Source organism: Brassica napus, unplaced genomic scaffold (genome assembly GCF_020379485.1).
Source record: "Brassica napus cultivar Da-Ae unplaced genomic scaffold, Da-Ae ScsIHWf_1255;HRSCAF=1790, whole genome shotgun sequence".
NCBI lineage: Eukaryota > Viridiplantae > Streptophyta > Magnoliopsida > Brassicales > Brassicaceae > Brassica > Brassica napus.
In genome coordinates, this window is record NW_026014674.1 from 22,045 (window position 1) to 47,774 (window position 25,730).

The 25,730-nt window shown below is 37.9% G+C and overlaps 6 protein-coding genes and 2 long non-coding RNA genes across 8 annotated transcripts; 6 read left to right on the forward strand and 2 right to left on the reverse strand.

Annotated features, from left to right (window-relative positions):
• The first annotated feature begins 2,192 nt into the window (after window positions 1–2,192).
• Window positions 2,193–3,181, forward strand: LOC106386502 (elicitor peptide 4-like). Its single transcript, XM_013826335.3, has 2 exons — window positions 2,193–2,371; window positions 2,883–3,181. The coding sequence occupies exons 1-2, from the start codon at window positions 2,237–2,239 to the stop codon at window positions 3,009–3,011; spliced, it is 264 nt and encodes an 87-aa protein (XP_013681789.1). The 5' UTR covers window positions 2,193–2,236; the 3' UTR covers window positions 3,012–3,181.
• Window positions 3,182–3,514: 333 nt separating this feature from the next.
• On the forward strand, window positions 3,515–7,110 carry BNAA03G02730D (protein HEAT INTOLERANT 4). Its single transcript, XM_013824841.3, has 14 exons — window positions 3,515–4,057; window positions 4,416–4,454; window positions 4,548–4,601; window positions 4,697–4,760; window positions 4,969–5,027; window positions 5,138–5,262; window positions 5,397–5,456; window positions 5,703–5,761; window positions 5,902–5,978; window positions 6,090–6,128; window positions 6,266–6,328; window positions 6,470–6,517; window positions 6,600–6,728; window positions 6,833–7,110. The coding sequence occupies exons 1-14, from the start codon at window positions 3,668–3,670 to the stop codon at window positions 6,878–6,880; spliced, it is 1,254 nt and encodes a 417-aa protein (XP_013680295.1). The 5' UTR covers window positions 3,515–3,667; the 3' UTR covers window positions 6,881–7,110.
• Window positions 7,111–9,764: 2,654 nt separating this feature from the next.
• Window positions 9,765–10,428, reverse strand: LOC125596637. Its single transcript, XR_007331166.1, has 2 exons — window positions 10,260–10,428; window positions 9,765–10,174 (listed from the first exon to the last, which is right to left on the reverse strand). It is a non-coding gene; the product is annotated as an uncharacterized LOC125596637 (long non-coding RNA).
• A 285-nt stretch (window positions 10,429–10,713) lies between these two features.
• Window positions 10,714–14,329, forward strand: LOC106384913 (probable inactive receptor kinase At5g10020). Its single transcript, XM_048771717.1, has 3 exons — window positions 10,714–11,644; window positions 11,869–13,461; window positions 13,534–14,329. The coding sequence occupies exons 1-3, from the start codon at window positions 10,714–10,716 to the stop codon at window positions 14,112–14,114; spliced, it is 3,105 nt and encodes a 1,034-aa protein (XP_048627674.1). The 3' UTR covers window positions 14,115–14,329.
• A 191-nt stretch (window positions 14,330–14,520) lies between these two features.
• LOC106384914 lies at window positions 14,521–17,231 on the forward strand. The gene is made up of 4 exons (XM_022698575.2): window positions 14,521–16,106; window positions 16,183–16,273; window positions 16,343–16,467; window positions 16,530–17,231. Exons 1-4 carry the CDS (start codon window positions 15,878–15,880, stop codon window positions 16,628–16,630), a joined length of 546 nt encoding a protein of 181 aa, XP_022554296.2. The 5' UTR covers window positions 14,521–15,877; the 3' UTR covers window positions 16,631–17,231.
• A 1-nt stretch (window position 17,232) lies between these two features.
• LOC106386339 lies at window positions 17,233–19,611 on the forward strand. The gene is made up of 6 exons (XR_002656744.2): window positions 17,233–17,642; window positions 17,736–17,831; window positions 18,108–18,136; window positions 18,224–18,594; window positions 18,672–19,410; window positions 19,496–19,611. It is a non-coding gene; the product is annotated as an uncharacterized LOC106386339 (long non-coding RNA).
• A 1,620-nt stretch (window positions 19,612–21,231) lies between these two features.
• Window positions 21,232–23,290, forward strand: LOC106384912 (short-chain dehydrogenase RED1-like). The gene is made up of 3 exons (XM_048771719.1): window positions 21,232–21,701; window positions 22,563–22,722; window positions 22,857–23,290. Exons 1-3 carry the CDS (start codon window positions 21,362–21,364, stop codon window positions 23,197–23,199), a joined length of 843 nt encoding a protein of 280 aa, XP_048627676.1. The 5' UTR covers window positions 21,232–21,361; the 3' UTR covers window positions 23,200–23,290.
• Window positions 23,291–23,301: 11 nt separating this feature from the next.
• LOC106430442 (regulation of nuclear pre-mRNA domain-containing protein 1A-like) lies at window positions 23,302–25,697 on the reverse strand. The gene is made up of 7 exons (XM_013871237.3): window positions 25,416–25,697; window positions 25,024–25,271; window positions 24,747–24,908; window positions 24,499–24,658; window positions 24,270–24,415; window positions 24,172–24,207; window positions 23,302–24,098 (listed from the first exon to the last, which is right to left on the reverse strand). The coding sequence occupies exons 1-7, from the start codon at window positions 25,489–25,491 to the stop codon at window positions 23,520–23,522; spliced, it is 1,407 nt and encodes a 468-aa protein (XP_013726691.2). The 5' UTR covers window positions 25,492–25,697; the 3' UTR covers window positions 23,302–23,519.
• Window positions 25,698–25,730: the final 33 nt, after the last annotated feature.

Here is a 25,730-nt window from a genome sequence, read left to right on the forward strand (position 1 = left end):
ATGCTCATGCCTAATTAATTCTATGGTTCAAAAGGTAAAAAATAACCGAAAATCGAGTAAAGATACAAAAAATAAAAATAAAATAAGAATACTCACTATAATTTTTGTAATTGTGATGAATTTTCATATAATGGACAATTTTACTATAGTTATTGTTATTTTTAACATTATATTTATTACTTATTTATAATAGTTATATTTAATTTGGATATTTAATTTTCATTAAAAATCAACATGTATTAAATTATAATAATTATTAAATTATCTTGATCTGCATTTGTTCGGTTTGATCTGCATTTGTTCTGCATGATCTGCATTTGTTCTGCTTGATCTGCATTTTTGTTTGATCTGTATTTTTTGATCTGCGTCACCCATTCGAAGCCACTATGTGTAAGATCTCCTCCTGGTAATGTTATTTATTTGAACAGTCGGAGATTCTCTCGTCAGTGTCAGTCAAATCTTTTAGCAAGAAAAAAACAACAACAGTAATGTTTTTAGTTGTTTTGCCGATTAAAAAAAAACATGTTTTACACCCGTTATTCGGGAAGTTCCACGTAGTGATTCAAAAGCGGTGTGAAATGACGAGGACCAATTGATACGCCTGCCCTGTCTCTATTTGCTGATTGAGTCAAAAAAAAATATTTTTATAGGAAAAACACCCACTCGTTTTGAAATATAAGGTTATGAATGGGGCAAGCGGTGCGGGACGGATTTGATACAGTGTAAGAGCGTTTTTCAGAATGTCACCAATCAACTAATACAAAACTAAAAAAGCGTATTTGGTCAAATTTGGTCAAATAACGCACTTAACAAAAACCTGTTTTTGTTTGTTCTATTATTTTTAAAAACGCACATGAATTTGTAACACGTCAGTTTTGGTGTGGTCAAGTGCGTTTTTCATTGTGATGTTTCCATTATATCATTATTCTATTTATTATACTTTATTTTAAAGAAAATTTTTACACAGCTGTTTAACTATTTTAATATATATATATATACATGCTACAAAAATAATTGGTTATCTAGACCATTAAAAATACTAATACCTAGTTATATTTATTCAATTACCAAAGTTATATTTTAAAAATTCTAAAATTTTACCGAAAACTCAAAATTATACCTCAAAAACCTGAAATAAAAAAATACATGAAATATCAAAAACATACCCATATACCCAAATATACCTAATATATAAAATGAATTTTGCGTATTTTGGGTATCCGGTCAGATCTTAGGTAGGACCCAAACTTGAACCGAGATCCACGGATCCAAAAAATTATATCCTATAGATATTGTAGCCTAGATCCGGACCCGGACTTATATTTTCGGGTTGGTTTTGGTTCGGATAAAATGTCCAGCCCTCTTAAATTATAAAATATAGATTATAAATATCATTAAAATGATTAGAAGACAACTATAGATCAAGTAATAATTAAAATTTATAATTTTATTGATAATTAGTATTGCATAAAATTTTCACCAACCAAATATTATTTGATATTATTAATATTATTTAAAGAATATGTACTTATGTATTTATTATATATATAGCTAAATTTATACTTATTATTTATTTTTCTAGTTAATAAAAGAAAACAAAAAAATTATATTGATTTCATTGATATTTTTGTTTAACATTATTTTTTTTAATTATTCAATTCCGCAAACTATATATGTTCACCAATCAACACAATTCCGCACCGCTAATTTTGTTAAAACCGCACTTGTCCCGCAAACCGCACGAACCGCACTTGGACCGTACCGCACTTAAATTCCGTCCCGCTAATATTATCAATTCCGCGGTCACCATTCGGACCCTAAATCTGAACTTGTTGAAAATAATGTGGAGAGTGTCTATTCTTTTATTGGGGACGGGTGCGTCGTTGAAAAATGAAAATATTGTTTTTGACATTAAACGAGTGTTACAGTACTCGTTGCTGAACAAAAACGATAAGAAATATATTTTCCCGTAATTTTAAAACCGATAAGTCACATTGAGTAAATAACAATGGATTACAAGGCAGTATACGTAAATAAATAATTAACATTTTCTACAGAAGAACATGCAAAGTTACGAAAAGACGCGCCAAGTGAGCTGTAATTATAAGACTAATCTTAGATTAACATGGTCATCTACCATTTTTTGGTAAACGTCATCTACCATTTTGCCTCTATATATATTTTAAAGGGGACTCAAGTCAGTCATTCTCTCACTTAGCTCAATAGAAAAAAAAAGATGGAGAGAGAGGGAAGAAGAGAAGATGGAGTTTCTTATTATCTCTGGATCCCTTTTAAGTTCATTCACCAAACTCTCCGATCTCTCGTACTCAAGCTTTTCGGTCGTTCTCCTTCTCACCATACAGCTTGTCTGGTAAGTACTCTAATTATATTTTCAGATGAATATAAAGGTTGGTGTGATTTTAGATCTCGTCTTATTTGAACATGAGATTCCTACTTCCAATCATTCGCTTTATAGATCGTATAGACCAAATTATCATACTCAAAACAATGACATTTTCAACACAAGTGAACTGATAACGATTTTCTACTTGTAACTTTCATTAATATTTAAATGTTTAGTGGCACGCTGCTAGAGGTAGTTGCTAGAGGTAGTATTTGTCTCATTTGACATGTTGAACTACTTTGCTATTAAACTAAAGTTGTAGATCTAAATGAGTTTTTGGTGGTCTATAAAAAGAATGAATTTAAAATTAATTCATTAATAAATATTGAAATTCAATAAGATGTAGTAGGTTTACGAAGACTTATCTTCAGACGTAGTGCAGCTGACATATCACCCCCATTAACCCCCATTAACTTATTTATATAAAACAAAGACGTAAGAAGTCTAATTTAAAAAAAAAAACAAACTATCATATCAGGAGGAGGAAGAAGTTGAAATTGTGCAAGTGACGTCGAGGGGACTTCCGAGGAAACCACCAAAGAAGCTGCAGCAGAAGCCGAGAGACAGTTCCGGCAAGCCGGGAAGGATCAACAAGAAGCCTCGCTAAGTATAATAATTTACGGATAAATTATTTACATTTTCTTCTAATAAGTGTAAGGATATGTTTTAGTGGTAATTCTTGAAGATTGTAAGTTCTCCAGAGTCCTATTTATTTCATAAAACATAATAAATAAATAAATAAATAAAACAATGTGAATAAACAAATTGCATCTATAATCTGTTAGGCTCATTGCCTTGATGAAGAGGAGATTGAAATCCTCACGGCATCGCACAACCACTAGAGTAGTCTAACCGATATTGACCGGGTCTGAGTCACACTCCCATGCCATATTATTGTCGATTTGCATCAATATCATCTCGATCGTTTAGCAGTGTCCGGTTCAACCAAAGGCATGTAATTAGTCCTTAATATAGAGGCCCATTAAAAAGCCTGTTAACAAGAGAATAACACTGGGCTTCAATATTCAGTTTCACAAACCGGCGCCTTTTTTTTTTTAATTCGGGGAAGAAAAATCAAAAACCCTATTTCCTCTGCGTTGTTTCGAAGCTGAAACAGACAAATAAATAAATAAATAAATTAAAAAAATTGAAGCGTTTCTGAAATTCGAAAATCCAGAACCACCGCCATAGATCCCCTACCTCTCTCTCTCTCTCTCTGCCTCTCTTCATCGCCGAAGCACTAGGGTCTCTTACTATTAAGCAATGAAGAAAGGAGCGAAGAGAAAGGGAGCTTCAAAAGCAGGTCGCAAAGGCCCTGCTGCTGACGAGAGTCAGAACGATGAGGTGGTTGCCGAGTCTCTCGAGGCTTCCACGCAGGAGGAGAGTCAGCATCCTAACGCGGAAGCGGAAGCTAAACCGGAGATAACCGAGGTGAAAGACGATTCTCCTTCTCAGCAACAAGACGACGTCAAGGCCGAGGAAGTTGATGAGGATAAGAAGAAACCTGGTCGTCCTCGTGGTGGCAAGCGAAAGAGGGCCACGAAGAAGGAAGTTGATGCGAAGGACGAGAAGAAACCGCCTCCGAGAGCTAAGAAAGTACGAGTGACCAAACCACATGAAGAGCCTGAGTACTTCGAGGACGAGCGTAATCTGGTAATGATCTTATAGTAGTATGTGGTTAAGATTCATCACTTGGATTATATGCACTCTGGGGCTTTGTGCTGTTTGTTTGTTGATTTTTTTGGGTAGGCGTCTCTTTCACTTACATATAGTTTGGAGATTATAAGAGCTCTTGGTTGCAAAGAAAGTAACTATTTAGATGGAGTTTAAGAATGGTATGGTGGGTTTATCATGTCTATTACAATTTGTAAGCCATATATGGTATGTCACTTCGAGCTTTAGGTACTGGTGGGATGGGAAAACAATTTTATGGAATGGTACTATAATTTCTAATAAAATGCGTTGTTTTCTAGATTTACATGTGTGCTTGTTTTGTGTTTCTTTTTCCCAGGAGGGTTTGTGGAAGGCTGCATTTCCCGTGGGAACTGAGGTAATATTGTTTCGAAGAATTTGGCTTCTAAATTGGTGGAGTTACTTTCTCCATTGATATTCTTTGCTTATGGCTGTTAACTTGTGGTGGCAGTGGGACCAGTTGGATGCACTTTATGAATATAATTGGGATTTCAAACACCTTGAAGTAAGTTGATTTGGTTACATTGTCCATTTTTTGGTTTTTGCTGTTGCGTTCACAAGTTCTTGAGGGTTATTTATGTTTCTTCATCTGTATGTTAGGAAGCATTGGAGGAAGGTGGATTCCTCTTTGGGAAGAAAGTCTTTCTTTTCGGCTGTACAGAACGTAAGCTGTTTCTCTTGCCCTCTTTTTTTCTTCTTGTTTTGATTATTGATAGTTGGAGCTGTTTAATCCTGTTTAAAAATAGTAAGCAGTTGTGGTTCTTTTTATTTTGTGGAAAGTTTCTATCAGACAGTGGAGTATGGTCTCTGTTTCTTTCTATAATATTTGCTTCTAGTTTCTCTTGATTTTTTTCTTCTTTTGATCGTTACAGCCCAGTTAGTCCCCTTCAAAGGTGCAAACAAGATTCTCCATGTCCCAGCAGTTGTTGCTGTAAGTTTTTGTTTGAAACCTCTATCAACGGTTCCTTGTTATAGTCGCTCTCTGGATTCAGTGTCAGATACCATTTCTCATTGTAAAATTTCCCCATTCTATATTTGCAGGTTGAATCACCCTTTCCACCTTCTGATAAGATAGGAATCACGTCGGTTCAGAGGGAAGTGGAGGAAATCATTCCAATGAAGACGATGAAAATGGACTGGCTTCCTTACATTCCGCTTGAGAACAGGTACTTGCATCTGAACACATTTGGTTGGATGGGCTAGAACAATGAGAAGAGAAACGCAGATCACGTCTCCTGCTATTCTTGCTTCTGATGTCCACCAGCATTTGCTAATTACCTTTTATTTGTTCTTCCTGCAGAGCTAGACAAGTTGATAGGATGAACTTTCAAATTTTTGTCTTGGGCTGTACGCGGAGGAGGTAAATAACATGTGTTTGTCTTCTATTCTCACTCAGTATCAGATGACTAGAAGTTAAAAATATCGATATGTTTGCTGTGAATGGATTTAGAGTTACATTATAAATTGAAATTAGAACATGATTAATGTTACTTTATTAGCGTTGCATCATTTGTTCCCTAATTTCTGCCTAGTAATTTGTTGGTAGGGTGCAGAATTTTATGTATGGGTTTTTGGTGGACTAAATTTTACTTTATGTTATCTGTAGAGCTGCTCTGAGACATATGAAGGAAGATCTCGTTAAGAAGTACGAGTATTGCCTTCCTTGTGAGTTATATTCCTCTCTACCAATACTTGTTAAAATCTGCAGATTGAAAACCATTTATTTTACATGGCAGGCTATAAATTTTATTTATGTGTGGTAAGCGGCAACAAAATCTAATCTCTTTTTTCTTTTTGCTTTATAGATTTCTACCAGCCATTTAAGGAAGATGAACTTGAACAGAGTACTGAGGTCCAGATAATGTTCCCCTGTGAACCGCCGGTAAGTCTATTGGCATGTAATGAAGTGGTAGTCTACATAAAACGGCTAGGAAGGGGCTCATTGTTTTGTTTTTTTTTTTAATAGTCGAGCTTTGATGTTCTGTTTGTGCAGGTTGTATGTGAGTTTGACTGGGAGTTTGACGAACTTGAGGTATTCCTTTGGCTTTTATTCAACGATGAAACTTGAGAATTACTTCTTCATTTGGTCCACGACGTTTTCATCTTCTCACTGCTCCTTCCTCGTGTGTTCTGTCATTCACTGTATGGCTTTTTGTGCTCCTATCTCAGGAATTTGTTGATAAGCTGATCGAAGAGGAAGCCTTACCTGCAGATCAAAAGGATAAGTTCAAGGTAAGTGGAGCTGCATAACCCAAATGTTCATGCCTAAATTCTTTTGATGCCGGTTGATGATTTTTAAAACAAAACATGATACTTAGTCAGTTCATGCCGGTTGATGATTTTTCTAAGTTCTTTTGATTTGTATTTTCTCAGGAATATGTCAAAGTGCAAGTTCGAGCTGCAAAGAAAGCTAACCGAGAGGTAAAGCTTAACCCAACCAAGATGAATGATATATCTGAGCTCCATTTAGTGAAACTGTTAGCTTACGGTATCATCCTTGTAGGCCAAAGATGCTCGAAGGAAGGCAATAGAAGAAATGAGCGAAGATACTAAGCAAGCCTTTCAAAGCATGAAGTTCTACAAATTCTACCCTCTGCCTTCATCAGAAACACCAGACGTCTCTGGAGTCAAGGTAAGAACAAAAGAAAAGAAAAAACCAGCCTTCTTCAGTTAGTTTAATCCGGTTTTCAGTTAGTTATATGAAAGTCTTGTTTGCTTGTTTTACCCTTTTTGCAGTCGCCATTCATCAACCGATACTATGGAAAGGCTGATCAAGTCCTTTGATCCAGAATAGTTTTCTTGGCAGCTTCAGCAGAAATCGAACTTAGATTTAAATTACAGGTGCTCTCAGAAACTCTTTGAGCTTTATTTGTAGTTAAAAAGCCAAGTTTGAACGACGAAGTGTATTTTTGTTCATCTATGAGTGTATTCTATCTTTGAAGCGTCACAGGAATAATTATTTTAGGTGGAAATTTTGAGACGGCTATTTATAATTCTACTTTCTTAGTTTGCAATGGCATTCTCAAATTATTATTATTATTATTATTATTATTATAGAATATTATATTAGTATATATGGTAAGAGATCAGAGTGTTTTAATGGTTTTCCAGGTACTTGTCAAATATCGACAATAACAAATAGGTGTTATTTTGGTGGACCTGATGGTATTAGGAAGCATATAAATGTATATACAAACAAGGAAGAATAGCTTTGGCATCTTTCATTTTATGAATAGAGAAAATGACATTCTAAAAATGACCAAATGAATTGACCCCTCAAGATTTTATGTTCATATTTATTGATTTTATTCTAATCACTAATGAACTTTTTTATTATAAAATTTATTAATTTGGGTGGAATCCTAAGTACAAGGTATTTTACTCAAAAAGGTTAAAGATTTTAGAGAATTTGTACTCCCTACACACCACTTTTTCCCTATTTGCACTTCATACCCTATATCCCTCCAATTTTCTTCCCCCCAACATTACCATTTTCCCCCCATTCAATGATATCCCACCTTTGTTAGTATATTTAGCTAATTTACTCAAGATTTTAAATACTTTTGATAAATGTTTTGCTACTTAATTGATTAAAGAAAAACAAAGTAAAATGATGTTTATATAGCTAATTCATTTGATAATATATGTGAATAGACAAAAGAGTAACATGTTGGTACACAAGAATTGTATAATGACACACCACGTTCTTGTCTCACCGTCCCGTTTTAGAACGGCGTTACACACTTGTACTCTCTCTGTCACGTATGGAGTGCATGTGAAGAAGGTTGGTGCGAATTTTCTTAAGAAAAGAAAAAGAGAGAGAGACACACACACTCAACGACATGCCATTGTCTTTTTCCAGTCTGTTTTCTACTTATCTTCAAACTAATCATATTATTTGCCGCTAATATTTAACGGATTTTTTTTCCTTCCCTCTCTACTCTCATTCTTTTACTTCTACAATATTTATTTTACCATATTTTTAACAAAACATTTTTTTGGTATACTTTTATCCGGAAGTTTGAATCATCACAGGGATCGTCTCAATATATTAGTCAAAATATATAGTAGAGTATGTTTCGTAAACTATATAAATCATAACAAAGATTATTCGTAGTTATAAGTGATAACGACTTGACGCAATTAGTGTAACATTCAGTGTGTCATGTCTACCAAATTCGGAAACCAAGTCAAAGAAAGACTACTAAACTAGGCAATAAAGCACACAAAATTAATTTTATGATTCGAGAAGAGATTTAAACGTGCAATCTAACTGAAATTTAAATAGTGAAATACAATTGTAATTTCTTTTTAGTCAAGCGAAATTTATAAATCAAAATTTAATCTGGACAAATAAAAGGCACGCAGTACGTAAAATCTAATGAGAAACTTTTAGCCAGTTCAAATAATTTAATAAGAATACTCATCCCACTATATAAAAGCTACTAATTTTGGATGTTATAAAGGATGCCACATAGGCAAAATATTCTCAGCCATTCATTCTGCCACGTCACTGGTAACCCAGACCAACAAATCGTAATTGCAGCCCAGCCCGTTAACCGGTTTCGCTCACGAAATTGCTGTCTCCGTCTCTTTGCTGTTGGGCCAGATTAAAAATTTTTTCAGCCCATCCCATTACTTATTTCAACTTTCAAACTATTTTCTTTTGCATTTTCTATTATTTCAGACAATTTTTTATTTCAACTGTTTTCTATAACAATGTGCAAACCGCCTAAGTTCCCTTTGATCTTAAAATAGTACGCCCAAGATAACAAAACCCCCTCATTTCACACACAGTCCCTGTAAATTTCTATAAAAAACTAAATTCTACTATCAAACCCACCCAACAAATTTACTACTACCACCTATAATTATGGCCCGACCTACTTAAACTTTAAAAAAAACCATGACAATACTTAAAAAAAACACACCCTAACTATGTTCACTTCAAAAAAAAAAATTTAAACAAAATTGCCAAAAAAATACTAATTCTCATTCTTATCTATGTAGCACATGCACCACAAGATCAAAGCAATTAGGACAACACCCTCGAACCTCATCCAATAATCGTTAGGATCCTTAGGGTCTGGCCCATCACAAATCACAAAAATAAAGATGCTTTCCTAGGGACAACTTTCATATGTCTTGACATCCAGGTTTGTCTAAAATTCATATTTTTAATTATTCCAACTATATTTCAAATGATTGCTTCTAACCACTAAACACGAACAAAAAATGGAGGGGAAGGTACCTATTTCTACGTCTGACCCAATGTACCAACGCTTCGAAGAAGGAAAAATTTATCACATTAGATATTTTAATCTCCTCCCCAATAACCAACGTTACAGGCTTACCGATCAACCATACATAATCAATATCAAAGAAACAACAACTATTACACTGATTCAAGAAAACATTGCACCGATTCCTTCATACATATTCCGGCCACAACGCTACACCCAGTTGATCAGCTTAGCAAGTGAAACCAATTTCCTACCAGGTAAAAAAAAACAAAAACTCTCTCACACAAAAATAAATCCTAATTTTTTTTTCCAAACAACCAAATTATTCCTACAGATGTTGTTGGCCGCATTTGCCTCATCCAAGGAAGTGATTTATATAACCACTACACAGATTCAAAAATCATCATTGGATTACGTTTAGACAGGTACAAACTTTTTATTAAGTAATAATTGGTTTACAACTAAACAAAATCTAATACAATAATTATTTGTAGATCGAAATTGGTACGTCTAACTTTATGGGACAAGGAGGCATCTAATTTCAGAGAGTTAAATCGCATATCAACAAGGAAAAAACAAGTCGTAATCATCACAAGTATCATTCCACGGATACATGAAGGTAATAAACTAAACATAAACTTTACAAAAAACTAAATGCTAACAAATATTTGTCTTTTTCAGAAAAACTATCACTCACAGCAACACCTGGAACGCGCTTCTACTTTAACAACGAAATTGATATCATTCAACGCTTCCAAAAGAGGAATAAACTGCTATCCTAAGCCTCATAGCAAACACCACCAGTCAACTTTTAAAACATTTACGTTACCACTTCCTACATCAATTAAATTGTCACACACAAAGATTATTTTCTCATTCAAATATCGAATTCCTCAAAACTATTTATTATTCATACTTACAGTTGTTTTTTAAAAAAAAATGATCACCGTTTCGAACTTCTCCCCTGTATAAAAAAACAAAACTTAACTTATCATTTCAGAAACCAAAAAACACACAATTTTAATTCACCTGATTTTTATTAAACATGTAATCCGCGCGCAGCGCGGACGCCGGCCCTAGTAAAAATAATTTTAAAATATGTGCAAATTTAACTGGAAACAGTTAATTATTGATAATTGACAGATTAAAAAATGTAAAGAAATCTGTTTTTGCTATAATTGCGCTTGGAAAGAAAGACCAAACCATAAAAAAATAAAATAAATATAAACTTTAAAAAATTCGATTTTCTTGAAAACCTCTGCACACTCTCTCTCTCTCTCTCTCTCTCTCTCTCTCTCTCTCTCTCTCAGTTTCCAGATTCTAGGGTTTCGAGTTACAGTCCTTCTAATGAACCTCTAGATTCTCGGGGGCCAAATGAGTCATCATCATCCAACTCTCGCTCTCACCTTCACCACTCTCCTCCTCCTCTTCCTCAACGCCAACGCCGTAACCAACGACGAGCTCCAATCTCTCCTCGAGTTCCGCAAAGGCATCCGCGACGAATCCTCCAACAACCGCATCCAATGGGCCGCGCCAGACTCCCTCACCGACCCCACAACCTGCCTCGACGACTGGCCCGGAATCTCCTGCGACCCGGAAACCGGTTCAGTAACCTCAATTAATCTCGACCGGCTCGGTTTATCCGGGGAGCTCAAATTCCACACGCTCGCCTCTCTCCCCTCTCTCCGTAACTTAACCCTATCCGGTAACCGCTTCTCGGGTCGGGTCGTCCCTTCCTTGGGTAAAATCACCTCCCTCCAGCACTTGGATCTGTCGGATAACGGATTCTACGGACCTATCCCGGATCGGATCTCGGCTCTCTGGGGGTTGAACTACCTCAACCTCTCCGCCAACAAATTCTCCGGCGGGTTCCCGGGCGGGTTCGGGAACCTCCAGCAGTTACGATCTCTCGATTTGCACGGAAACGATGTCTACGGAGACGTCACCGAGATCTTCGCCGAGCTGAAGAACGTTGAGTTCGTTGACTTGAGCTCTAACCGCTTCAATGGCGGCTTGCCTCTAACCGTGTCCAGCATCTCCAACACTCTCCGTCACTTGAATCTGAGCCACAATGAACTAAACGGAGGATTCTTCAGCGGCGATTCCATCGGTTTGTTCAAGAATCTCGAGGTTCTTGATCTTGAGAACAACGAGATCAACGGCGAGCTGCCTAGGTTTGGATCGCAGCCTAATTTGAAGATCTTGAGGTTGGCGCGTAACCAGCTCTTCGGTGCGGTGCCTGGAGAGTTGCTGCAGAGTTCGATTCCCTTGCAGGAGTTGGATCTCAGTAGAAACGGCTTTACAGGTGAAATTGAAAATTACAACTTGTTTTATACTTTTTTCATTTTAATTATAGTTTAGGTTTATGTAATTAAAGAAAATGGATATTTCTTAGAAAAATAAACAGGAGAATATTGTAAAACGAAACAAAAATAAACAGGAGTGTTTGAGCATTGATTTGACTAGCATTTGAGTTATATGCTCTGAACCTTCTGTGCATTTATGGTGTTTTTCTTTATGTAAGTGCAGGATCAATTAGTGAAATCAATTCAACTACTTTAACTTTGTTGAATCTTTCCTCCAACGGTCTATCTGGCGAGCTTCCATCGAGTTTGAAGAGTTGTTTAGTTATAGATCTTAGCGGGAACACGTTCTCGGGTGACGTGTCCGTTGTTGGAAAATGGGAAGCTACTCCGGAGTTTCTTGATCTGAGCTCGAACAGTTTGTCAGGAGCCTTGCCTAACTTCACTTCAGTGTTTTCGAGATTAACCGTGTTGAATATTAGGAACAACTCTGTCTCCGGTAGCTTGCCTTCACTGTGGGATGCTTCTGGGGTTTCTCAGTTCTCTGTGATTGATCTCAGCTCGAATAAGTTCAGCGGATCCATTCCACAAACGTTCTTCACTTTTGGGAGTTTGAGAAGTTTGAATCTTTCAATGAATAACTTGGAAGGGGCAATTCCTTTTCGTGGCTCAGGTGCTAGTGAGCTTCTGGCTTTAACTTTTTATCCTCAGATGGAGTCGCTTGATCTCTCGACCAATTCGTTGACAGGTGTGTTGCCTGGGGAGATAGGTACAATGGAAAAGATTAAGGTGCTGAATCTCGCTAACAATAAGCTCTCTGGGGAAGTTCCAATCGATCTCAACAAGCTTAGTGGTCTTGAGTATCTTGACTTGTCAAACAACGGTTTCAACGGTCAGCTTCCTGACAAGCTTCCTTCACAAATGGTGAGGTTTAATGTGTCTTATAACGACTTATCAGGCGTAGTTCCAGAAGGTTTGAGAAGTTACCCGCGTTCGTCGTTTTATCCTGGTAACTCTAAGCTGATTCTCCCAGGTGGAACGCCAACGGGTGTGCCTGAGAAAGAACGTCGTTCGAAGCGTAGCATAATGATCGCTGTTATCGTTGCTTCGCTTGCAGTTGCTGTTATGGTTCTCTTTGTCTTGTTTGCGTATCATCGAACACAGCTCAAGAACTTTCATGGGAGGAATGAGTTTGCTGATCAAGACTCGACTAGGGACGCCAAGTCTGGACGCTCTTCTCGTCCCTCTTTTCTCAACTTCGGCTCAAATACTGGACAACATTCTTCATCTTTGAGCTTCTCAAACGCTCACTTGCTCACAGCAAATTCAAGGTCCTTATCCGGAATACCCGAACCGGAACCCGAGATATCTGAGCAGGGTTTACCCCCCACCACATCTGGACGGAGGTCTTCTTCAGGAAGCTCCCCACTATCCTCCTCGCCTCGTTTTAGCGACCAGCCTGTGATGTTAGATGTTTACTCACCCGATAGGTTGGCTGGAGAGCTCTTCTTTTTAGATCTTTCACTGAAACTCACAGCGGAAGAGCTATCCAGAGCTCCTGCGGAAGTTCTAGGTAGAAGCAGCCACGGAACGCTGTACAAAGCAACGCTGGACGATGGGCATATGTTGACCGTGAAGTGGCTGAGAGTTGGACTCGTGAGGCATAAGAAGGATTTCCACAAGGAAGCTAAAAAAATCGGCTCTTTGAAACATCCGAACATTGTCCCGCTGCGAGCTTACTATTGGGGTCCCAGAGAACAAGAGAGGCTTCTCCTCTCTGATTACATGGGAGGAGAAAGCTTGGCCATGCATCTATACGGTAAGAAGCTCTTATTATTACACCTTACTGTAAGATCTTGTTTGAGCTAAATGTAATCTCATTTCTCTGCAGAGACTACTCCTCGGAGGTATTCACCGATGTCTTTCACTCGAAGGCTAAAAGTCGCGGTTGAAGTGGCGCAGTGTCTTCTTTACCTACATGATAGAGCAATGCCGCATGGGAACTTAAAGCCAACAAACATAATCCTCACAAGTCCTGAGAACACTGTGCGGATAACAGATTACTGTATTCACCGTCTGATGAGCTCATCTGGTGTAGCGGAACAGATACTGAACATGAGTGCACTCGGCTACTCTGCTCCTGAACTTACCTCAGCTTCCAAACCCGTTCCAACGCTCAAGTCAGATGTCTATGCGTTTGGAGTGATTCTTTTGGAGCTTTTGACTAGACGTAGCGCGGGTGACATAATCTCTGGCCAATCAGGAGCCGTTGATCTGACAGATTGGGTGAGGTTATGTGATCAAGAAGGTAGGAGAATGGATTGCATAGATAGAGACATTGCAGGTGGAGAAGAGTTCTCAAAGGCAATGGATGATGCACTTGCTGTTGCAATCATGTGCATTGTCTCTGTAAATGAAAGGCCTAACATCAGACAGGTTCTTGATCAGCTTACCTCAATTTCTTCTCCTTGAGATTTATTTATTTTCTCTGTATATCTCAATGGATATCTCTATTCATCCCATCATCCCATTTTTTCTTCTTCTTTCTGGTTTTGTGTTTTTAGTAGTTTGATCAGATGATTCAAATTCTCAGGTGTTCTTACATTTCTTATTCCTATTTTGTTGATTAATTTTCCCTTCCTTGTAAAGGTAGATGAAAAACTAATCCCATTTTTTCTGACACAACATTTGAGTTTGGTTATTGATGTTTCTGAAATTTATTTCAAGATATGGACTAGATTTTGTAAGCTACAAGCTTATATTTTGCAATGTCTCTGCAACTATATTTTAGCCGTTTGTCTTGTAGTTAAGATCCGATGATCAGCGTACAACAAAAACAACAGTTTAAGAACACAACTCAAGATATAGTTCTTGTTCTAATAATTTCTTATTAGTTTACAAAGCTGGGCCAAAACCTCCAATCTCTCCAGGGCACAAGTTATTTGAGGAATATAACTTCCCTTCACCGAGTCTCCCGGCTGCTACTCTTTAGTCTTTACTAATAATGTACGTTGCATTTTCTCCATACCTTAGATACAGCATAGTCCGCCTGTTGACATGAACTGCCTCAGATTACATACATCCAGTACTTGTTGATCAAGTCAAAGGATCAAAATGAGATAATAAAACCTAGCCACAGAAAGATAAAATCTCTGATTTAAACATAAACTGTATTAAAGAGTATTCACAATGCATATAAGTGAATGATCCAATAAAACGCCGTCAAACTTGAGGCAGCTTACATTTCCATAGCATTGACTTAAAACACTTTCGAGGAATACTAGGAACAAATAAAAAAGAAATGAAAAAAAAAATTAAAAAATTGATTGTTACTCTTCAAAAATAATGAAAAATAATTTTACTTTGTTATTTTCTACAGAAAAAAAAGAATCCCACTATATAAAAGCTACTAATTTTGGATGTTATAAAGGATGCCACATAGGCAAAATATTCTCAGCCATTCATTCTGCCACGTCACTGATAACCCAGACCAACAAATCGTAATTGCAGCCCAGCCCGTTAACCGGTTTCGCTCACGAAATTGCTGTCTCCGTCTCTTTGCTGTTGGGCCAGATTAAAAAATTTTCCAGCCCATCCCATTACTTATTTCAACTGTCAAACTATTTTCTTTTGCATTTTCTATTATTTCAGACAATTTTTTATTTCAACTGTTTTCTATAACAATGTGCAAACCGCCTAAGTTCCCTTTGATCTTAAAATAGTACGCCCAAGATAACAAAACCCCCTCATTTCACACACAGTCCCTGTAAATTTCTATAAAAAACTAAATTCTACTATCAAACCCACCCAACAAATTTACTACTACCACCTATAATTATGGCCCGGCCTACTTAAACTTTAAAAAAAACCATGACAATACTTAAAAAAAACACACCCTAACTATGTTCACTTCAAAAAAAAAAATTTAAACAAAATTGCCAAAAAAATACTAATTCTCATTCTTATCTATGTAGCACATGCACCACAAGATCAAAGCAATTAGGACAACACTCTCGAACCTCATCCAATAATCGTTAGGATCCTTAGGGTCTGGCCCATCACAAATCACAAAAATAAAGATGCTTTCCTAGGGACAACTTTCATATGTCTTGACATCCAGGTTTGTCTAAAATTCATATTTTTAATTATTCCAACTATATTTCAAATGATTGCTTCTAACCACTAAACAGGAACAAAAAATAGAGGGGAAGGTACCTATTTCTACGTCTGACACAATGTACCAACGCTTCGAAGAAGGGAAAATTTATCACATTAGATATTTTAATCTCCTCCCCAATAACCAACGTTACAGGCTTACCGATCAACCATACATAATCAATATCAAAGAAACAACAACTATTACACTGATTCAAGAAAACATTGCACCGATTCCTTCATACATATTCCGGCCACAACGCTACACCCAGTTGATCAGCTTAGCAAGTGAAACCAACTTCCTACCAGGTAAAAAAAAAACAAAAACTCTCTCACACAAAAATAAATCCTAATTTTTTTCCAAACAACCAAATTATTCCTACAGATGTTGTTGGCCGCATTTGCCTCATCCAAGGAAGTGATTTATATAACCACTACACAGATTCAAAAATCATCATTGGATTACGTTTAGACAGGTACAAACTTTTTATTAAGTAATAATTGGTTTACAACTAAACAAAATCTAATACAATAATTATTTGTAGATCGAAATTGGTACGTCTAACTTTATGGGACAAGGAGGCATCTAATTTCAGGGAGTTAAATCGCATATCAACAAGGAAAAAACAAGTCGTAATCATCACAAGTATCATTCCACGGATACATGAAGGTAATAAACTAAACATAAACTTTACAAAAAACTAAATGCTAACAAATATTTGCCTTTTTCAGAAAAACTATCACTCACAGCAACACCTGGAACGCGCTTCTACTTTAACAACGAAATTGATATCATTCAACGCTTCCAAAAGAGGAATAAACTGCTATCTTAAGCCTCATAGCAAACACCACCAGTCAACTTTTAAAACATTTACGTTACCACTTCCTACGTCAATTAAATTGTCACACACAAAGATTATTTTCTCATTCAAATATCGAATTCCTCAAAACTATTTATTATTCATACTTACAGTTGTTTTTTAAAAAAAAATGATCACCGTTTCGAACTTCTCCCCTGTATAAAAAAACAAAACTTAACTTATCCTTTCAGAAACCAAAAAACACACAATTTTAATTCACCTGATTTTTATTAAACATGTAATCCGCGCGCAGCGCGGACGCCGGCCCTAGTCTATAATATAATGAGGGAGTTTCTCTCCTCCTGAGGTGACACGTCAGCACTTTTTAAAGGGGCCAAATTTATTTTCGTATAAGACTTACGTCGCCCTGGCTATAACAACTAAAGTCTACTTGGCCCAGTGGTATAACCTGCTCATAGTAAAGCTTGAGTGTACGGGTTTGAATCCCCCTGGCTTCCTTTTAATTTTTTTTCTATTACACCTTCAAGGCTCCTTAAGGTGTCCACGTGTGCACTTTGTGGGTCCCACCTTTAGTTTTCTTTTTATTTTTTCTTCCTTTTGTCGGGTGAGCTGCGATCTGTAACCATAATGGGCTTCAAATTTTTTTTAGGGATTCATTGTTACCGTGCTTTGCCTCTTCCACTTCTCCTTCTCCGTTAATCTTTGACTCCAGGGACAGTGGATGCTTCTCCAACTTTTAGCCTCCCCTATCATTCAACGGGTTTCTCTTAATTTTTCGCAAAAAGCAATTATCTCAAAGCGAAAGGCAGAGAGAAAACGTTAAGGGCAGAGCCCGACCCCTTCTTCTTCTTCGTGAAAAAGCTTCTGAAGCCCAGAAAAAGGAAGCAGTTTTATATTAAATCTACTAGATTTTTCATCAGATAATTGACCCTAAAGCGAGCTTCTTTCACGTCTTCCCTTTTCATCATCTCATCGTTCCAACTCCATATCTATCACCCTCCCCCACTCTCTGTTCATCTCAAAGGTCAATTTCTTCTACCTTTATCTCTCTTTGGGCCGTTCAGATTTTTCAATCCTGTTCCGGTGATTGAAGAAATGTTCACTATATGCTTCTCAGACCGGAAACGCTCTTGATGCTGCAGAGGGTATTAGCCGTGAAGCTGAACGCCGAGGCTGTCCTGCGTCTATCGTCTCCAACGACGAATTCGACTCGGTATGTGAGATGTTGTTGTGAATCAATTTGATTTCTTACTCTGTTCTGAAGATTGTTTGCTTCAGATTTTAATACCAAGGAAACCGTGACAATTCCTCTGTTTGATCAATTACAACCGATGATTGTTGTAATAAGCTCTTAGATTTGAGCAGTTCTATTGATTGAATTTCGAGTAAACATATAAAAGTATTTTCTTTTATAACTTAATTCTTATTCAAAAAGTTGCCATATTCTTTTCTCCAAAGAACGCTATTATTTTTGTTGTATCCACTACAGGGCAAGGAGACTCTCCAGATTCTTTTAAGGTTCGTTGTCAATTTTCACTACCAATAATGCAGTTTTTTGTGTACCTTATTGTTTGTTCCTTGTCTTTTTTTTTTAAATCACTGAAGGAATTTTGGAGGTTTCTTCTTCAAAGAAACTTGGGAAACTCTTGGTTGCAACGAGTTCGCTTTGCAGTGTTTGGGCTAGGTGATTCAGGTTATCAGAAGTACAATGTAAGTGCATCTGCCACATTGTGTCATCTGTTTCACGTTCTTCTCAACATACATTTTATTTCTGGTTCTGTTTTGATGTATTCATCAATATGAAGGAAAAAAGTAGGCTTTACCGAGTAAAAAGTATACTAGCTAACTAAAGATTCCCACAACCAGAAATCTTGAGATGTGTCTGAATTATTGTTCCCTCCAAGAGAAGATTTCTCAGATGGTTCAGATCGAACGCAGCGGCGCCACAACTGATGTCATGAAGAACTACTTCATTGGTATGAAAACAATCTTTGGAACTTTTTTTAAAGTATTCCATCTATTGTCTAACTTATGATCTTTAATGTATGTGTAGGGAGTGTGTTGAGCGGTGGAGGAAGTGTGCCATCACCAAAGGCCACACCTGAAGCTTGGGTGAACATGGTCAACGAGATTCAGAAGGCTGCTCTTTCCACCCGCCTTGGGATCCCCATGATCTATGGGATTGATGCTGTCCACGGTCACAACAACATGAATGGCGCCACCATTTTCCTTCACAATGTGGGCCTTGGAGTCACCAGGCAAGTCTTTTAACTGTTCTAATCTTCATGACTAAAATTTTGTAAGGCTATTAACGTGAGACTAGCTTTAATATTTTTGTTTCTTTATTTACTTATCCTGTAGGTGAGGTGTGTTTAGATTTATGAATCCATTGTTTTTTTTGTCTCATTATGTTTTGTTGGATTTTGTTTTCATCAGGAGGCTTCAAATGTCTCTGCAGTTGCGCAAAAGAGATGGAATCTGAATGATTTTGACATTGGAAAGCCTCTTTGAAAAGGCAAGTTTGGTCACGCTTATCTTGCTCGAGAGAAGCGGGTTAGTATCCATTCACACATAACATTTGTTTTAGATCTTTACATTGTTTTTTTTCCTCAAATTCTCACACATTGTATGCAACTGTGAAAGAGAGCAACCACATTGTCTCCCTGAAGGTTCTGTTCAAGACTCAGCTTCAACAATCTCAAATTGAGCATCAGTTAAGAAGAGAAGTTGAGATTCAGTCACATCTTCGTAACCCCAATATACTCCGGCTCTATGGTAACTTCTATGATCCGGTAAAACTTAACCGCTTCTTTGCTCTTTTTGTTGACATGATCCACCTTTTTTTAGTATAACACACTTTGTTGGCTTTTGTTGCAGAAAAGGGTTTATTTGATACTTGAGTATGCTGCTAGAGGCGAGCTTTACAAGGAGCTTCAGAAATGCAAGTACTTCAGCGAAAGACGAGCTGCAACTGTTGGTGCATTCCTTTTCCTTCTGCTGTTATATGTTTTAATCAATTCTTTTGTTACTTAAGAAAAAACTGAGATCTTTATATGTTTACTTTGATAGTATGTTGCATCATTGGCGAGGGCTCTCATCTATTTTCATGGCAAGCATGTGATACACAGAGATATCAAACCAGAAAATCTGTTAATCGGTAGTAAGATCATCAAGTAGTGAAAAGACACCAAGAGAGATTTGAGAATTGATTATCTTATGAATTAAAATAGTGTTCACGGCTCCGCGCTTGCGCGGGGGCTCTGCCCCTAGTGATAATGAATTGAAAAGAATATTAATTTCTTATAAATGATGTATTTTTATGAGAACCATAAGGAATTGAATGTTCCTTCTCATTCCCTTGATCACCATTATTAAGGATTCGAAGTGAAGTAAACCAAAATCAAAGAGCTTGCTTGAAGTAAAGTTAAAGGGTTTAAAACACTTATTAGAGTGATTTTTAAGGGGCCTTGGTTAAGCAATTTTATAAGGCCAATAAATATTAAGCTAATGGGCTTAACAATATAATGTTTAGGAAATTTGATATTCTCTATCCATAAATCAGAAGATACCCTAAGAAAAAACACTAAAAGTACAACAAGGCACGTAAAAGAGGAGGTAATCAAAAAAATTCACATGTATCCCAAAATAAGAAAATATTCTGACAAGACAAGAATTAATCGTATACAACTACATCCACCTAGAGATGGCATTTTGACCGCAGCCCGCGGGCCTGGCCCGTACAAGACCCATGCGGGGCGGATTTGGGTAAGGGTAATCGAAGCCCATTTAAAAGCGGGTCTCGCGGGTAAGTGTCATGCGGGTTTGGGCTTTTGCGGTCTAGGCTCAGCGGGTCTTGCGGGGTCGACATAACCCGCGACCACTTCCTCATTTGCTGTCTTTACACCTGAAAAAAAAGAGTCAAGAGACGAAAATGGCGATCAGGGTTCTCTACAGCACGACTCCACCAACGAGCACCAGAGGAGCAGCACCACCAACCGATTCTTCTTCTCCTCGACTAAGACCACCATCAGAGCTTCTCTCCATCTTCTTTCCACCACCACTGGAGCTTCTCTCCTTCCTCGAGCTTCCACTGGAACTCTCCATCTTCTCGTCCGAAGCAAGTTGCACCGTGCAACAACAACAACAACAACATCTTCTCAAGCTCACCCCAATGAAACATCATGTTTTGCATACCCGCGGGCCAGCCCGCAATGTCCTATGTAGTAAGCGGGGCGGGTTTGGGCAGAGGTTTAAGTACCGCGGGTCACGGCGGGCTTACCCGCAAAGAACCGCCGGAGAGAGAGACCGCAGCGGGGCGGGCCAATGCGGGGCGGGTGGTACCAAATGCCATCTCTACATCCACCTTCCACAATAAATATAAATATTATCATTTTAAATAAGAAGAAAACCATAAAATTATAAAAGTTCAACAAGGCACGTAAGAGATCAAAAAATGTATTTCACGTGTATCCCGAAACTAGAAATAAAAATAATTTGTTGACAAAAAAAAAAGAAAAAAAAATAATTTACATTGCCTTTTTTTGAAACCCTTTAAACAGCCTCTGTGCAAATAATTTACATTGCCTAAATTTATTTTGTTGGTCGAAAAGACATTACCTAAATTTCTGACAAGAAATAACCGTCTCCTACAAAGTACATCCACATTCCACTAAAAAAATAATGTTATTATATAGAGAAAATCAAAACTGGTCTATCTGAAATTATCTGGAAGGCGCTAAAAAAATGGAAAACGGCGACGAGAGCCCGGTGGTTCTGATAACGGGATGCTCGCAAGGAGGAATCGGCCACGCGCTGGCACGTGAGTTCTCAGATAAGGGATGTCGAGTGGTGGCGACGAGCCGTTCGCGGAGTACGATGACGGATCTGGAGCAGGATCCGAGGTTGTTCGTGCAGGAGCTCGATGTGCAATCGGAGCAGAGCGTGAGCAAAGTCATGTCGAACGTTATCGATAAGTTCGGACAGATCGACGTTCTTGTCAACAACGCAGGCGTTCAGTGCGTTGGACCTCTTGCGGAGATCCCAATGTCCGCCGTGGAGAATACATTCAACACCAATGTTTTCGGTATTAAAGATTTGATTTGGTTACCCAATTAGAGTTTCTAGTGCTTGTTTGTGAATCATTATAAATTTACAATGTATAAACTAGGCATCGGCATTTCGGAGGCATTTCGGGTATCAGTTCGGATAATTCGGGCTCGATCCTAAGATACATTTACTACCTGACTGACCTATTTTGGTTCGGGTTCTGTTCATATAGTTTTGGGTTCGGTTTGATCCGGATAGTTAAACTAAAAACCTAAAATACCAGAAAAAATTGGTTTTCATTTGGTTCGGGTTCGGTTATTTCGGATAGTTCGGGTAATTCAAATAGAATATCGTTTATTTTGGATAAAATATCGAATAATAATTCAAATAAAAATCTCGGATATTTTGGATTACTTTGAATATTTCAGATAAAAGTAAAATTGTCTAGATATTTTCGGTTAATTCAGATACTTTATAATAGTTTAGATTTCTTCAAATATTTTTAGATACTTTTAATAGATTTTTAAATTATATATATATATATATATATTTAATTAATTAAGTTATATGGATACATAATTAATATTTTAATATATTCGAATTCCGTTCGGTTTTCGGTTCCGGTTTTTTTTATCCAGGCCTAGTATAAACGTATGCTATATAGAACTCGGAACACTTTCTCTTGTTGTTAATTTCTCTTTCCTTGTGTTAGTAAGTTCATTTCCATTGAGAGTTTCTAGTGCTTGATAGTGAATCACTAGGATGTGTAAGTCATGGAACCCGCACACTTGCTCATGTTGTGGGTTTCTGTTTTAGTGGTTCGAGTTGGCTTATTGTGTCTCATTGTTTTAGTAAGTTAGGAGAAACATTTAAAGACTTGAACTTTATGGTAATGCAGGTTCCATGAGGATGACTCAAGCAGTTGTACCTCACATGGTGTCTAAGAAGAAGGGAAAGATTGTCAACGTTGGGAGTATCACTGTTATGGCACCAGGTCCATGGGCAGGTGTCTATACAGCTACCAAAGCTGCTATCCATGCTCTTACCGACACACTCAGGTTCCGGTTTCAGCGTTTATCATCAGCATGTTGTATATCTTGATGTTCATAAGTACTGTGTAGTTGTTCAAGTTATCCGGAACCTGGTGGTCTTGTTTTTTTCAATTGTATGTAATGGTTCCTGCTAAACGCAGGTTGGAGCTCGGCCCCTTTGGCATTGATGTAATCAATGTTGTGCCAGGAGGAATACGAACGAACATAGCAAACTCAGCTGTAGCAACCTTCAACAAGATGCCAGAGCTGAAACTATTCAAGCCTTACGAAGAAGCTATCAGAGAGAGGGCCTTTATATCACAGAGGATGAAGCCAACTCCTGCAGAAACATTCGCTAAAGACACCGTAGCTGCAGTGCTAAAGAAGAACCCACCTGCTTGGTTCTCTTCCGGCAGATACTCAACTCTCATGGCAATCATGTACCATATGCCCCTCTGGTTCAAAGATTTTGTCCAGAAGAAGGCTTTAATGAAAAAGGACTAGACAGCTTCCGGTTTTAAAGTCTCTCTTTCTCTCTTACGATAACGAAATGTAAAAGATTATTCAGACTTGATAATGTAATCTTATGTCCTCATGCTTGAGTAGTTTAAGTAGGAAGATAGTGGGAGACTTAACAGCAGGAATGATTACATTGTCGTAAAAGCTTTGTGATACAGAACAAGGTAAACGATTCTACACTCAAGAGGAACAATATTTCTCTACTTTGACTCGACCCAACAAATGTATCAGCAAACCACATTATAAAGGGTCAGAAGACTCAGAACTATTCTAAAAAGCTATATCACTAACAGCATTCTAGTTTTTTAAGAGTGGTGTGGAGCTCCATAATACATTATCCCAGATGGCTGAAAAGTACCTTGTTGAGGAGGTTGTTGTTGTTGTTGAGCTGAGTTGGACTGAGGCTGTTGATTACCTATCATATGCGGTGGCGGTGGAGGCGGCGGAAGTCCAGGTGGCATTAATGGAATGTTACCAAAGCCGTAAGGATTGTTCATTACCGGTGGATTCATGAACTGTGGTTGTGGTTGTGGTGGTGCTGGATTAGGGATCACATGGTACTGACCTTGACCTTGACCTTGTGTGGCGGGTGTCTGGTTCTGGGAGTTGTTGTAAGAAACCGGAACTGTGCTCTCTGATTTGGATAGACCGGAGGTTTTTGTTGCTTCAGCTGCGAATGAGGAGAGAACAGATTGCATGATCATATGGGACGAGGTGGATGCTGTGAGCATCGCAGCTATAGAAGCAGGCGTCATTTTTGATGATTGGCCGTTGTTGTCAGTTGAGACTGATCCTGGAGCAACGGTTGTTGGTTTTGGTGCATAATCCTCATCCTTGAGGCGTTTCTGCATGTTTTGAGCTTCTTCTGTTTGTTCTTGTGCCACCTAACAATAATAAAAATGGTTCATGAGCTTTTAATTAAAGCTTAGATGCAGTGGGGGATTCAAACACACATACCTGAATCTGAGCTTCAAGATTCTCCAGTTCAGATTCCTGACACAAACAAGCAAAGAATGAAAGATAGCTCACAAGAGAGTGTGAAAAATCAATAGTACCTGTTCGCGTAGTGCGTCTTTAAGCTGGTTGACAAGGGAAGTCCTACTCCCTTGAACAGATTTAAGCTTCTCAATGCATTGTCTCAAAAGGTATTCTTCCTCTTCCAATTCTTTAGCCAGTGATTCTCTCTTTGGGTTGTCTTTGGCTGGTGAGAGATTATAAACATATGAACTCACTGAATTTAGAGATAAAGAGTGGGCTGGTAAAAAGTAAAAAGCAGATTGTTACCAGTAGAGCAGGCTTCTTCAACATCTTTCTCCATCTTCCTGATTCGTTTAACTGCAGACTTGCATTTACTCATCTCAGCTTCTTCATTCGAGTTTTCCGCAACAACCAAGTGATAAGCTGATGCTATCTTCTCAGCCACACCTCCTCCACTTGATAGTTTCTGCTTATCAAAGCAAACAAAAAAAACAACTTTAGTGAGATTTGACTGATGTTTAGTGTTTGAACCATGGTGTTTAGTAGTGATTTACCGTTCTGGAGGATTTTGAATCCCTGTCCCTCTTTGAGGATTTAGATCCTCGAGGCCTCTTTTTGCTGACATCAAGGGGCAGAGGACAATCTTCTCCAAGCATCACATCTCTAAGATTCTTCGAACGTGATCCAAACACTCTTCTATCTTCCCATATCTTCACCTACAATACAACATCATATCAACAGAGTATCTCAATTAGCAGAAGACCATTCTCAAGAACCTAAAACTAAATTCATCCAAACATCAATCATTAAGGTAAAGAGAGAGAGTCTTACCAAACGCGAGACGACGCCTTTGCCACGATCATCACCCTGAGAGACAATATCTTTAACAGCCTTAGGAAGAACATTCCAAAACTCTTGCACGAACTCATTCCCCTGACGCTTACTGTTCTGAAGAATATCATTAGCCAAATACAAAAGAGGCACTTTCTGAGCCATCTCCGTACTGTGAAACTGTTTCTCCCATGTCGTCACTATCAGCTCAGCTTTCACCCGGTTGAATATACACCAATGCGACAGAGCTTTACCCCCCAAAAGAAAGAGTTCAGAGAATTAGCAAAAAAAATTAATCACAAGATCTAAGCAAAAAGGTTTAAACTTTATATGCAAAATAAATTAAAAATTGAAGCTTTTAAAATGATTGGGAAAAAAAGAAAGGAGGATACTTTCGATGGACTGTTGAGTGCTGTTGAGCTTGGCGAGCTTATCGATGAGGATCTCTTCGCTGAATACAGTGCTCATTTCACCAGACGACGGATTTGGGTAGAGCTGGAAAGATTGTGGGGGAGGAGCGAGGACGGAGAAACCCTAGAACAGTGTGACCGAAGGCGGAAGCAAGATTGGGAATGCCTAAAACGACAACGTTGTGGATCGAAGAGAAGAAGAGAGGACAGTTTTGGTTTTGTTTTTTTTTTTTTCTTTTGGTCAGATGCGAGATGGGATTTTTATTTTGTTTGACCTAAAAATTGTTTTCTTTTTTG

Excerpts from the sequence above, each read along its gene's own strand:
- LOC106386502 (XM_013826335.3), top strand. The coding sequence starts at position 2,237 with ATGGAGAGAGAGGGAAGAAGAGAAGATGGAGTTTCTTATTATCTCTGG. Across the intron at positions 2,372-2,882 it reads CTCACCATACAGCTTGTCTG|GAGGAGGAAGAAGTTGAAAT; the intron begins GTAAGTACTCTA and ends CTATCATATCAG.
- BNAA03G02730D (XM_013824841.3), top strand. The coding sequence starts at position 3,668 with ATGAAGAAAGGAGCGAAGAGAAAGGGAGCTTCAAAAGCAGGTCGCAAA. Across the intron at positions 5,457-5,702 it reads TTGGGCTGTACGCGGAGGAG|AGCTGCTCTGAGACATATGA; the intron begins GTAAATAACATG and ends TGTTATCTGTAG. Across the intron at positions 6,129-6,265 it reads GGGAGTTTGACGAACTTGAG|GAATTTGTTGATAAGCTGAT; the intron begins GTATTCCTTTGG and ends CTCCTATCTCAG.
- LOC106384913 (XM_048771717.1), top strand. The coding sequence starts at position 10,714 with ATGAGTCATCATCATCCAACTCTCGCTCTCACCTTCACCACTCTCCTC. Across the intron at positions 11,645-11,868 it reads CAGTAGAAACGGCTTTACAG|GATCAATTAGTGAAATCAAT; the intron begins GTGAAATTGAAA and ends ATGTAAGTGCAG. Across the intron at positions 13,462-13,533 it reads CTTGGCCATGCATCTATACG|AGACTACTCCTCGGAGGTAT; the intron begins GTAAGAAGCTCT and ends ATTTCTCTGCAG.
- LOC106384914 (XM_022698575.2), top strand. The coding sequence starts at position 15,878 with ATGTACCAACGCTTCGAAGAAGGGAAAATTTATCACATTAGATATTTT. Across the intron at positions 16,107-16,182 it reads TGAAACCAACTTCCTACCAG|ATGTTGTTGGCCGCATTTGC; the intron begins GTAAAAAAAAAA and ends TTATTCCTACAG. Across the intron at positions 16,468-16,529 it reads CATTCCACGGATACATGAAG|AAAAACTATCACTCACAGCA; the intron begins GTAATAAACTAA and ends TGCCTTTTTCAG.
- LOC106384912 (XM_048771719.1), top strand. The coding sequence starts at position 21,362 with ATGGAAAACGGCGACGAGAGCCCGGTGGTTCTGATAACGGGATGCTCG. Across the intron at positions 21,702-22,562 it reads ATTCAACACCAATGTTTTCG|GTTCCATGAGGATGACTCAA; the intron begins GTATTAAAGATT and ends ATGGTAATGCAG. Across the intron at positions 22,723-22,856 it reads GCTCTTACCGACACACTCAG|GTTGGAGCTCGGCCCCTTTG; the intron begins GTTCCGGTTTCA and ends TGCTAAACGCAG.
- LOC106430442 (XM_013871237.3), bottom strand. The coding sequence starts at position 25,491 with ATGAGCACTGTATTCAGCGAAGAGATCCTCATCGATAAGCTCGCCAAG. Across the intron at positions 25,272-25,415 it reads CACTCAACAGTCCATCGAAA|CTCTGTCGCATTGGTGTATA; the intron begins GTATCCTCCTTT and ends TGGGGGGTAAAG. Across the intron at positions 24,909-25,023 it reads AAGGCGTCGTCTCGCGTTTG|GTGAAGATATGGGAAGATAG; the intron begins GTAAGACTCTCT and ends GTTGTATTGTAG.